Source organism: Artemia franciscana, chromosome 1 (assembly GCF_032884065.1).
Source record: "Artemia franciscana chromosome 1, ASM3288406v1, whole genome shotgun sequence".
NCBI classification, from domain to species: domain Eukaryota; kingdom Metazoa; phylum Arthropoda; class Branchiopoda; order Anostraca; family Artemiidae; genus Artemia; species Artemia franciscana.
The window spans coordinates 28,211,158-28,224,701 of NC_088863.1; the positions used below are offsets into that span (position 1 = coordinate 28,211,158).

At 34.5% G+C, this 13,544-nt stretch overlaps 1 protein-coding gene across 4 annotated transcripts in view; it reads right to left on the reverse strand.

Moving 5' to 3' along the window:
• Positions 1-10,700: 10,700 nt before the first annotated feature.
• LOC136027982 (E3 ubiquitin-protein ligase MARCHF5-like) overlaps positions 10,701-13,544 on the reverse strand; it is a 69,059-nt gene continuing 66,215 nt past the window's right edge. For all 4 annotated transcript variants that reach the window (XM_065705487.1, XM_065705516.1, XM_065705506.1 and 1 more), the window contains exon 7: positions 10,701-12,174. In XM_065705487.1, coding sequence (XP_065561559.1) covers positions 12,040-12,174 — 135 coding nt within the window. In that variant the 3' untranslated portion in view covers positions 10,701-12,039. The remainder of the gene's footprint in view (positions 12,175-13,544) is intronic.

Below are 13,544 nucleotides of genomic sequence, written 5' to 3' on the forward strand. Positions count from 1 at the left end.
TGAGCACAAACTACAATCAATAGCCATAAATTCAACTAAATCAAGTAAAAAAAAGTTTTCAACTGAAAGTAAGGAGAAATATTTAAACTTGAAACGAACAGAAATTACTCCGTTTATGAAAAAGGATGTTCCCTCTTCAATGACCCGCTTTTTACGCTAAAGTTTGACTCTTTCTCTCAATTCTACTCTATAAAAGAGTAAATAACTTTAATATAAAGATCAGGACGTTGAGGAAGGAACAGCCCCTTTCATACGCGGAGTAATTTCTGTTCGTCTTAAGTTTTAATGTCGCTCCTTACTTTCAGTTAGTAAACTTGTTTTTTTTTTATTTATTTAATTTCTGAACGTTTTTGAATTAATACATGTTTGATTTTTGCTCTCTACATATGATTAATTAAAACGTAATTTGCATATTTTTTTTTCGCTAAATGGCTTTCTCTTATTGTTGATCAGAGGATTTTGAGAAAAAGAGTGGGGGAGGAGGCCTGGTTGCCCTCCAATTTTTGGGCTATTTAAAAAGGCAACTAGAATTTTTTATTTTGAACGAACGTTTTTATTAGTAAAATATAGGTAACATACAAATTAACTTACGTAAAAAACTTCTATATTCGTATATTTTTATTATGTATATGAGGGGGTTTGCCTCCTCGTTAATACCTCGTATTTACACTAAAGCTTTAATTTTGTCCCAATTCTTTAAGATTGGCCCCTGAATCGCAAAGGCTGTAGAATAAATAGCTGAAATTACTAAAAATACTTTAGCATAAAGAGCAGGTTATTTAAAAAGAGATTGACACCCCCATATGCGTTATAATCTCTGTTCATTTTAAGTTTTAATGCTGGTCCTTACTTTCAGCGGAAAAAACTTTTTCATTTTTTTTGAAATAGTGCTAGAAAATCCTGCACCCTCTTCATGAAATTTCTCTTCTCCCATAACAAATTTCTCAAAGGGAAGATCCTCCTACGTAGCCCCCTTCTCTCAACTCTCACCCCCCACCTCCCTAAGCAAAAAATCCCCATGAAAAGGCCTGTACACTTCAAAGTAACCACTACTGTATGTATACACTGGTCAAAGTTTTTTAACTTGCAGCCCCTCCCCTGGGAACTGTTGGGGAGTAAGTTAGCCCCAAAGACATAGTTATTATGTTTTTTTGACTATTTTAAACAAAACAGCTATCTCAAAATTTTGATCCGTTGACTTTGGGAAACAAATGAGCGTGGGAGGGGGTATAGGTGCTATGTAATCTTTTTGGCCCTCTTAAAAAGAGAACTAGAACTTTTACTTTCCGTTAGAATAAGCCCTCCCATGACATTCTAGACCCACGTGGCCGATACAATGATCCTTGAAAAAAAAAAAAAATAAACACGCACATGTGATCGGTCTTCTGGCAAAAAATACCAAGTTCCACATTTTTGTAGATAGGAGCTTGAAACTTCAAACAGTAGGATTCTCTGATACGCTGAATGTGATGGTGGTATTTTCGTTAAGATCCTATTGCTTTTAGAGGGTGTTTTATCCTATTTTCCAAAACATGGCAGATTTTCTCAGGCTCGTAACTTTTGATGTGTAAGACTGAATTTAATTTAGTCTTGATACTTAATTTAGACTTTTGGTGTATTAAATATAAAAAAACAAGTTTTTTAAATGAAAGTAAGGAGCGACATTAAAACTTAAAACGAACAGAAATTACTCCTTATATGAAAGGGGCTTTTCCTTCTCAAGGCCCCGCTCTTTACGCTAAAGTTTGACTAAAGTTTTCACTTAACTCTACATTTTAAAACAGTAAAAAAAAACTTTAGCGCAAAGAGTGGGACGTTGAGAAGGAAAAGCCCCTTTCATATACTGCGTAATTTCTGTTCGTTTTAAGTTCTAATGTCGCTCCTTACTTACATTTAAAAAACTTGTTTTTTATTATTATTTAATTTCTGAACGTTTTTTAATCAATGCATGTTTTGATTTTGGCTCTCCGCAGAGGAATAATTAAAACAAAATTTGTATATTTTTTTTTGGCTAAATGGCTTCCTCATAATTTTGATCGAATGAATTTGAGAAAAAAAAAGAGCGGGGGAGGAAGCCTAGTTGCCCTCTGATTTTCAGTTAATTAAAAAGGCAACTAGAACTTTTAATTTTTTACGAATCTTCTTATAAGTAAAAGATATACGTACCTTATAAATTAGCTTACGTAAAGAACTTTTGTATGCTTATGTTTTCATTACATATATGAGGGGGTTCGCCCCCTCGTCAGTACCTCGCTTTTTACGCTAAAGCTTAAATTTTGTCCCAATTCATTAAGAATGACCCCTGAATCACAAAAGCAGCAGAATAAATAGTTGACATTACTAAAAATACTATAGCGTAAAAAGCGAAGTATTAGGAGGAGGTGAGCCCCTCATATGGGTAATAATTTCTGTTCGCTTTAAGTTTTAATGCTGTTGCTTACTTCCAGATGAAAAAAAAAATTCATTGTTTTTTTTAAGCAATGCTAGTAAATCCTGCGCTCCCTTCATGAAAAATTTCCTCCCCCATGACAAATTCCTCGATGGAACGTTCCCCCAGCGTATCCCCCTCTTCTCAACCCCTGCCTCCATTCAAAAAATCCTCCTGAAAACGCCTGTACAATTCCCAATAACCATTACTATATGCAGAATAAATAGTTGACATTACTAAAAATACTTTAGCGTAAAGAGCGAAGTATTAGGAGGAGGTGAGCCCCTCATATGGGTAATAATTTCTGTTCGTTTTAAGTTTTAATGCTGCTGCTTATTTCCAGATGAAAAAAAAAATTTCTTTGTTTTTTTTTTAAGTAATGCTAGTAAATCCTGCGCTCCCTTCATGGAAAATTTCTTCCCCCATGACAAATTCCTCGATGGAACGTTCCACCAGCATATCCCCCTCTTCTCAACCTCTGCCTCCATTCAAAAAATCCTCCTGAAAACGCCTGTACAATTCCCAATAACCATTACTATATGTAAGCACTGGTCAAAGTTTTGAACTTGTAACCCCTTTCACGGGGACTGTGGGGGAGCAAGTCGTCCCCAAATGTTCTCTAATACGCTTATAAAGGCTCTGTGATACGGTGAATCTGATGGTGTGATTTTCGTTAAGATTCTATGACTTTTAGGGGACGTTTCCCCCTATTTTCTAAAATAAAGCAAATTTTCTCAGGCTCGTAACTTTTGATGGGTAAGACTAAACTTGATGAAACTTATATATTTAAAATCAGCATTAAAATGTAATTCTTTTGATGTAGCTATTGGTAGCAAAATTCCAGTTTTTAGACTTTTGGTTACTATTGAGCCGGGTCGCTCCTTACTAGAGTTCGTTTTATTATTATTTTATGCCTAAACTTAATCAATTTTGATAGTAAGTTGAATTTCTCTCATTATTTTGGGTAGTGTAATCACTAACTTACTTAAAGGATCAAAATGTGAGTACAATGAGAGGCCACAACATTTACTTCTAAAGGGGGCGAAGAAACTTGCTTACTTCTTGGAAAAGAATTTAAACTTGCTTACTAATGATAACTAGACCTACGTTGCCTGAGCAGCATGAAGTATTGTGGCGACCTTTGTCTGGCTTCGCCGGCTAAAGTGTTGCGAGAGCAAAACTTTGGTTTTGTTTCTTCGCTATCGATAAGTAATCACATGATCAAAGGCTATTCCTAAGCGTTGAAAAAACAACAACAAAATAGTATCGAAAGAAGGGTCTAAATTGCCTTTGCAGCCAGTTGAACATTATCCTTTTCAATCTTAGATATCGTGACGGATGAAAAATTGGAACAATATCTTATATAATCTAGTTGCTATTATGAAGCTATCCGTTACTTTTCAGGATCAAAATACCATAGATGACACTCTATTAATTATTACGAAACCGCCTCGTTGTTTTACGTTATCGGTTGTACCCGTTGCCTAAACATTTAATTCTAGGTTACAGTGAGTATGGGTAGGCTACACCAACCAGCAAAAATTACAAGCCCCTTTTCGTTAAAGATGATTGTAGCCTAACAGACGATTATTACTTACAAGTCCCCTACATGTCTTACCACTGGAACCAATTCGGTCTTACCATCAAATACACTGGAAACAAATAATAGGTACAACAAATAGCAAACTTTGCAAGCCCCTCACTGCCAAAGATGATTATGAGCTAACAGTCGACCTTTTCTTAGAAGGCCCCTACCTGTCTCACAATTGGTATCCGCTTATTTTATATTTCAGTGTGTACCCTACTACTGAAGTTGTCAACCCCTTGAAATTTTCAAACTAGTATATCTCATGAAGGAATTTTTCGACCAAAAAATGAATGACATGTACTTTGATCACCTCATCAAGAGCTATCGACTGCCGTCGAAAAAAAATTCTATCTATCTTAGTTCAAAAGTTGATTTTTTTTGCCGTAGGCCAACTTTCTAACGTCACCACTTAGAAAAAAGCAAAGGATAAGCTCCAGTTTCTTTAGCAATGATAGAACTTTTAAAGTTTAAGAGGTGCATCTGACAACATTTCTCTACTTCAATCCCAAGTCCGAAAAAAAAAATAATTATAAACCCAGCCAAAATCACGGCAGCACTTTCGTACCCGTGGGAAAATGCCGCTTTTTTGTTTCTGTAATTTTTTTATATTTATCACTCAAAGAAGATATATTGCTTCTGGGACCGGTTAACTGCCGCATATATTCAAAACTTCATCAATCCGGCCTGAGGTTCACACTTTCCACAAAAACCGCACAGGTTAGACCCTTACCAACTTCCAGGAATAAGCCTTCATCGGCGGCATAGAAAAAAAAACGAGACAAAACCAAAGTGTTAGCAAAGGAAGGGGTAGAGAGTTATTGTTATCCATTAATTTTGATGCTAATAAACTGGACTGAGCTTAAATAAATGTGTAAAGGAAAATTAGAAAATATCTAGAGGAGAAAACTAAAATCTACAGTTCCCTCTGCTCACTACGTCCTGACGTCAAGTCAAATCTTATTTTGCCACATTTTGTAAAACGTACCAGGAAATTTGAGATTGTATCATAAAGTACTTCTAGAGATGAAATGTACCCGAATGTTACAATTGTACTGCTCTTGGCAACGCTAGATAGCGATGAGACATAGATGCCTTTAACAATTCCTAAGTTACTTTTTTCTAATTTAAAAAGGGTTTTGACTTTTCTTCCATTTTTCTGAGTGGGCAGGACAGATTTGGCTTAAATCCTTGCTCTTTACTTTGAAGTTTGACTTTTGTCCAAATTCCTTAGACATTCACGGAAACACAAGGGCCATTGAATTGGAAAAATGAGGTTTATTAAAGAACTAAAAACTTTTGTTTAATGCTTGAGCAATGAGTTTGGAAAGTAGCATTCCCCCTTATATACAGAGTAATTTCACTATTTTTTAAAGTACTAAAGCAATATCTTCCTTTAATCTGAAAAATCAACTTTATTCGTTTATTACCACTTCGTAAAACGATACAATTTTATTAACACAAGGCTTTTGCTAACACAGAAAAAATAGTCAATATTTCAAAGCATAGAGACAAATATCTCGTAATCTTAGAGACGCTCATTTTTTGAAAGTTAATGAAAAGGTATGCATATACTTCTAGTTGGTAGACAGACAAGGTTAAGAAAATCTCAAATCTTGTACTGGCCTAGCCTTACTATTTCTGATCATCTAGTAATGCAGTGAGGTTAAGTTAGAGAGCCTAGAACAGCTAGGAGACTGATGAATTATTTTTAGATGTCTCCATCCTCCACTTTGTTTTTTTCATCAGCTATCACATACTGTTTCTAGCCCCAAAGTTAGAAGTATCATGGGCAGCCATGTAAATAGCATTGTGGGCACGACGTATTATTATTATTTTTTGTTTAGACAAGGGCACTTCGTATCGAAGGATTCGTCAACTTCCGAAAGGGCTTATTCGATTCCAAATTGAAAAGGCTAGTGCCCTATTTAATGTTCGAAAGTGTTTAGTGGGCAACTGGCCCCTCTCTGACACCCAGTATTTCTGCAAACACATATAATCAATATTTTGAGAAAGCCATTTTGCTCAACATAGTTGAAAGATCAAGAAATTATATTTTTGAAGCTGAAACCCTCCACCCACAGCCGTTAGGAAAAGAGCTGTAAGTTATGCCCTAGGGGTATCTAAGATTTATATAGATTAAATAAACTTCAAAGGCTGCTCATTGGATTTCTAATCAAAAGTTTTAGTGCCCTTTTTGAGATACAGAGTAATCAGATGGTGGATACCCACCCCACACGCACACACCTCATTTTTTCCCGAAATGCATCTGTTATAAATTTATGAGATGGCCGTTTACTGTCGAAGAAACTTCGAAAAGAGATCATTCGATTGACAATTGAAAGACCTAGCTCCCTTTTTAATAGTCAAACGTGATTGGAGGGCAACTAACGCCATTTCAACGCCCATCATTTCTCCAAACCCATCCAATAGAAATTTTGAGATGGACATTTTGTTCAAAGTAATTGAAAGGTCTGAAATCATATCTTGGAGGATGAAATACCCCCTCCCCCCTACCCTCAGGGGAAGGGTTATAGGTTGTGGCTTGGGTCATATATGGTATATACATATTGGGTGATCACAAAAATTCTGGAATGGGTCATTAGATTGGAAATAAGATGTTTTAGTGCCTTTTATAAAATTCAGAGAGATCGTAGGGTGCTTGATTCTGCATACTTGAGCTTTTGGACACGCTCAACGTTAGTTGTTTCTTCTAAAAGCTTATAGATTTTTTATGCAAAATGTTGGTCAATAAAAACGGCTTGATTCTAACCATTCAACGATGAAACATAAGAGTGAAACATGTTTTTAAAATGATAATATACCGCATAAAATCAATACAGTTTGTCTGTTCTTTTATCCTAGGTGTTGGATTGATTCCCTTAATTTTTTCAGAGTAAAGACGTAAAACTTTGAACATGTGTTTTGATTTATGCCGAAACAAAAAGTTGCATTTTTAAGTTTTGGTGTTAAGAAATTTTCCGATCCTGTGGCAAAATCACTTCTGACAAAAAAAAACACAATTACTCAGATTCTTTTTCATTAAAGAAACACGAATACCTATAAATAATTCAGTAAGCAAAAGAAGCAAAAGCAAAGCAATACACATAACGCAATGCAATAAGCAAACAAGGGTGGATGTTTGACTAAGTCCCAACATTCCAATACTAGAAAGGTTGACTTCTGTTTACCTTGGGATAATCCGATGGTAACTAAAGTCTTCTCTGACTGACAGCTTGTCAAGCTCAAAGACATTGATGAGCATCTGGGTCCAAGAAAAATGAAAGAAGTTTTATGATGATTAAAAATCATTTGCCTATGGTAGAAGTGCAACAGCTGCTAAGTCTATTAAGATTAAGGCTGTCATCTAGTTCATCTTGAAATTAGTACCTATTGTATGTTTTTTTTTCTATGATTGTTTTTTTTATTTTCTATTGGTTTCATTTATTCTTTAATAGTAATTTCTGATCATCTTGAGTTTAAGTTATTGTTGCTTTCCATAAGTGTGTATTCAGGGACTCGGTTTGAAGCGTGTTTCGAGTGGGTTAAAAATCGTTTTCACGGTCTTCGTGTTCAACCCAGCAAAACTGTAAAGCGTTTTGATATTACGAGTTTTAAGTGTGTTGGATACGGGTTTCTTAAAACTGTAAACCACCAGAATATAATGGTTGATTACGGGTTTTGAGGAGACTTTTACCTGTGTTTAATAAGCCACTCAAAACTATAATTTTCACAACCCGTTTCTAACTCCGTGTTGGACGTGGGTCGTATGAAAACGAGGTCTATGTCTTCTGTTCTCAACTTTTATATGGCATTTTCCTTTATTTTGAAAAGTTTTTTTAATTGATTTCTACCAAAGTTTACATTTTTTCAAAATTTCCCATTTTAGAATAATACTTTTTCCAAAATAAAACAATGTGTAGCTGGTAACAGCCTTGGCAAGAACTAATAAAACTGAATATTCGATATAAAATGATATTACTACTACTACTAACAACACACCACAGCACCAAGCCGCTTGAGACCAACGCAGAAATGTACGCTCCTCCTACATCCCAATCTATTCAAATCCTCCCTCTTTACATCCTCCCTGGAAGTTCCCATTTCCTTCAAATCATGTACAAAATCTAATTTTTGCCCAAGGCTTTACGCATTATAATTGACATGTGTAGCAAATGGACTTTCATAGATTTTGTAGTAACCTATTTGAAACAACTATCGTCTTCTGTCTTTTTCTCTACCTCTATGTGCTTAACGTAAAACAATGAGGTAGATTCGTAATAATTAGTGTCACCTATGTTATTTTAATCCTAAAAAGTTACGGATAGCTTTATAATACCAACTAGATTACATAAGATATTGTTCCAAGTTTTCATCCGTCATGATGTCTAAGATTGAGAAGGATAAAGTTCAACTGGCTGCAAAGTCAATTTAGTCCCTTCTAACGATATTATTTTGTAGTTGTTGTTTTTTCAACGCTGAAAAATAGCATTTTATGCTATTTGTGATAACTGTGGTCATGTGATAACTGATTGCGTTCTTGTTTGAACATACCGTTTTAAAAAATTCGATAGGCTGACAACTTCATCATTTAACCGATAGTGAAGAAACAAGCACAAACGAGAACGTAAAACAATGAGATAGTTTCGCAATAATTAATAGAATGTCATCTATGGTATTTTGATTCTGAAAAGCTAGCGATAGCTTTACAATACCAATAATATGAAAAAAACTTCGTTTTCTTAAAGAGTTAAAGAGGCTGCGTCCCAAAGTCGAACCTTAAAACGTACAGGAATTAGAAGAGGCCAAACCCCCAGCTTTTAAAGACTCTTTTGTACAGGTTTTTTTTTGTGGGGGGACTTCATTGTTACCAATTACTAGTTTCGGCACAATGGTTCTCCTGTCCTCTTGTGTTTAACATTTTTCGAAGTTATTCCATTATTCATTCATTTCAATTTTTTGTTAATTACAAGAGGGCCTTTCCGAAGCCAAGAGCGGGGGGCTAGCAAAAAAAACAAAAAACCTGTACAAAAGAGTATTTAAAAGCTGGGGGTTTGGGGGGCGGCAGCCCCCCAACTGCCTCTTCTAATTCCTGTACGTTTTAAGGTTCGACTTTGGGACGCAGCCTCTTTAACTCTTTAAGAAAACAAAGTTTTTTTCATATTATTTCTTTACGTTTTTCTACAATCCATGGTGGATGTAATTTAATAATTCCTGTACTCCTCGTACAGGAATTAGGAGAGGAACTTGGGCGGCTGCCGCCCCCCCCCCCGCTTTTAAATCATTGTATAAAATAGAAAAAAAATAGATAGAATGACCGAAATGTTTCTTTTGCTCATAAGAAGCTAATATTCTGTTATCTCTCAATTGATAAGCTGTCAAGGTGTTATTAAAATTATACACTTTTATTTTGATGTTGTTAAAAAAATCTGCCCGTAAGGGACTTGAACCCTTGACCCGAGGATTAAAAGTCCCACGCTCTACCGACTGAGCTAATCACTTGCATGTGTGTAAATGTAACTTCTTAACTTTTAAAAATTTCAAATTGTGGTTTCTGGAAAACAGGGAAGGAGTTATCGGATCGAGCTGAAATTTCGCAAATAAGCTCCTGGGCCATAGGGGACCTTAACTTGTGAATTTCAGCCCGATCGGACAACGTTAAAGGGGGGCTGGGGTTGACGGGTCGAAAATTTCGGCCAGATTTTCCCCATGAAGGAAAAGTCCGAGGGGGTGAAATTTGGCAGGTTTCTTAGTTGGAGCTCGGGCTACGAAATGCATCCCTCCCCATCCCTCTGCGACCACTGGAACCGAAGATCGCTTAACATTGTCGTGGGTCGCCTCTTTATAGAGGCACGAGTGTGCCTCCTTGACTAGATTATATAAGATATTGTTCCAAGTTTTCATCCGTCACGACGTCTATGATTGAAAAGGATAAAGTTTAACTGGCTGTAAAGTCAATTTAGTCCCTTCTTTCGATACTATTTTGTTGTTTTTTCAACGCAGAGGAATAGCCTTTGATCATGTGATTACTGATCGACAGCGAAGGAACAAAACAAGTGTTGCTTTCGCAACACTTCAGTCGGCAAAGCCGGACAAAGGTTGCCACAACACTTCGCGTTGCCCGGGCAACGTAGGTCTAATTTGCTCTACTTGTTTTTCGTTTTTTCATGTCTTTGATTTCGATTCATTTATTTCTTTATTTATTTACATCTGCACAAAAAGAGCTTGGCTCCTTGCCAGATATCTGTATTGCTATTTTCGTAAATAGTATATTATGTGCATGTTATTGATTGATAGAAATAAACAAATTAGTCTCTCTTGTTCTTTCTTTCTTTCTAAACAGTAGGCTTTGAATAGATTAAGATGGATAAAGAACAGGCATAGCTGCGCTGGCCTGAGGCAACATGGTGCTGCGGTGTTTTTGGCAGTAGTAGTAGTATTCAGTACACTATTTACTGAACATATATCGAACAATTAGATATTATGTAAAACATGACACAACCCCATCGCTAGGGCTAACACAAAAGAAAGGATAAGACAGCTAGCTCATATTTTACATATTGTCAAAGATTTTTCTTTTTTGTCATAGATCCAAGTCCAGTCAAAGCATGGCGCCCCATCTGTTTGCCATACTCTTTGTTTCAGCCTTTATAAAGTCAGCCGGTAAAATATTGTAAACCACTGTCGTAGAGCATATACTTAATTTAATATCATAAAATACAGGGCTTTGCATTAAATCACTGAATATACAAAACAAAGCCTGTAAGATACAAATTCTTTCCTAACAAAACACATCTTCTCTGAACACAAGAATATCTCTACAAAAAATCAAATAATCAATGAAAATACACGTGGGTTAGCGAATAGGCTAAGTTATAAGTAAATGTGATGTAGGATATAATGATGAATGTAGTAAATGTAATGAACTACTATGACAAATGCATCTCCTTAAATATTTTCATTTTTTATGAATTTTAATATTATGCGAGGCAAGGCTATCATTTCTTAAAATTATTGGTAAAAGTGTTAGTGGTAAAAGTAGTAGCTACAGTAGAAGCAAGTATAAGTGCATAAACAAATTAAAAGCAGTAAAGTGGTAAGAACAGTTGCAACGATTGAAGTAGAAAGTAATAAGACTAGAGACTAGAAGTATTAAAATCAATAAAATAGAAAAAAGTAAAAGCAATAAAATAGTAAAAAATAGTCAAATTAGTTGTAACAGCTGATGTAGAAAGCATTAAAAGTAGAAAACTGCAGTTAGACTGAAACAAAATTGCAATGAGACAAAAAGTATGTCGTAAATAAAGCAAAAAATAATTTGTAAAAAGTGAAGTAAGACTAAACTGAGACTAGTGATTAAAAGTAAATTCAGGAACGTAAATAATGATTAAACATTGTTGAGTAATTGCCACCTTTTTTTTAGAATGCTTGGATGTTTTTCTCTATTCAAAGCACGAAACATTCACAAAGAAAATAGCCCAATTTAAACTCAAAAAGACAATTTAAATTTAGGTATATATATATATATATATATATATATATATATATATATATATATATATATATATATATATATATATATATATATATATATATATATATATATATATATATATATATATATATATATATATATATATATATATATATATATATATATATATATATATATATATATATATATATATATATATATATATATATATATATATATATATATACATATGCATCAATTTTCGCTCAATTTTGATCCGATGGCCCTTTAAGCTTATTAATTGCTTTGTTTGTTTTTTTAATTCAGGCATAGAAAAATCAAAATTTAATGGAAGCCAAACTTATTCTAAAGAGAAAATATCTTTCACATAAATCCAGAATTATACTTTTAACGGACTGATTTTCGCTTAACACTAAACAAGCTTACAAAAAAAACAATAAAGATATTGAACGTTCAGAGATAGGAGCTGGGATAAACAAAAGAGTCAGCCACATATAAGAAACAACAAACGATCCTGGTTACTGTACTCTTCTATGTTCCTTTCTGAGACTTCAGAAACTTAACATAACTTCGATTCATAACTGTTCTTGAATGTCGATCAATGTATTCCGCTTGTAGGTTCAAGAGTCTAAAAGGAGTTTTGAGACCTAGGTACACCAAACCACCCTAAGAAAGGGAAACTATTAGACAGAATAGCTGAAAATGAGAAGAACACAGCTTCAGTCTCTTACGTCAGCTTATGTCACATTTAAACTAAGTTCGTTCTAGCCTAGGTCACTTTTTCTTACTTAAATTCAGCAGAACCGGATCAAGTTATTAATAGACCCAATTAGAACTTGCTAAGTACTCAGAGAAGAGCTTGCGTACTCTAGTTCCAAGTTATATCCAGGCTAAGTCAATAACTAAATAGGCGAAATTTCTCTGTTTAAAGGATTTCAGTATACTAGCGCTTTACTAAAAACACAAAAGCCCAGTATGAAAAAGAAGAATATTGATTTTCGAGTCAAAAGTTAGCACTTAGCTTTAGAACAAAAAAAAAATCTATAACGTTTGTCATAGTATTAACGAGCTGTGATGCAAGTAAGTTTTCAGCTTAATAAGCACAGTCAATAAACACCATTAAAAATAAATAGAATTATCAAGTAGCATCTTGTCTCACCTAGTATTACTCGAAATGAATAACAAATCAACCATGATATAAGCTCTGGAAATCCGGTTGATTTTTCTATTTAACTTAAACAAAACAAGTTTTTCTTAACAAAACTAAAGAACGAAAATGTGTCTTCAGCAGAGTAAAAAGATAACATACATAATAATAAAGAACCACCTAAAAGTTTATAGAAACAACTTATCGCCGATAGAAACTACCCTTAATTTTGAAAGACGACAAAGGCAATTGTTGATACACAGTTCAATATGCAAGAGAAAACGCAATTTATTCCGCCAAAATTAGTATTGGCGATGAGGCAGGAGAAGAAATTTTCAAGAAGGAATGGAATGAGATTGTAACTTGAGAAGGTTTAAAAGAAGTTCTTAATTCGATGGATTAAGAATTGCTAGTAACCAAATTCGATAACATATCCTGTTAATACCCACCAATAAGGGTTGGTAACACGCCTGCTTACTGACCTGTGAGGGAACAGGTTGTAACACGATATAAACAAGGAACATATTTTTGTATATGAAGGAAACAACCTAATTTAAATTAATTTTTTCAATAGTGCGTAATATCAAAGACCCCTTATCTTTGTCTGACTTATGTCAAAAAGCGATCCATGAAATAATGCATAAAAGTAACATCTCTAGCACATTGACGCACTTGGACATTCCATAGAAACTAATAAAGTATTTAATGCGTCAATATAATAGGCAAGAAACCCCAGAAAGGAGGTATAAATGCCAGGAGGTAACAAAAAACCCAACATCAAAATGGGAACTGAATACTAAGGGAAATTTAAACCTATAATAGCTCTTAAAAGACTTCACGTCCACCATAATAAAAAAGTAAATAAACATAATCAGCTACCCACTATCCA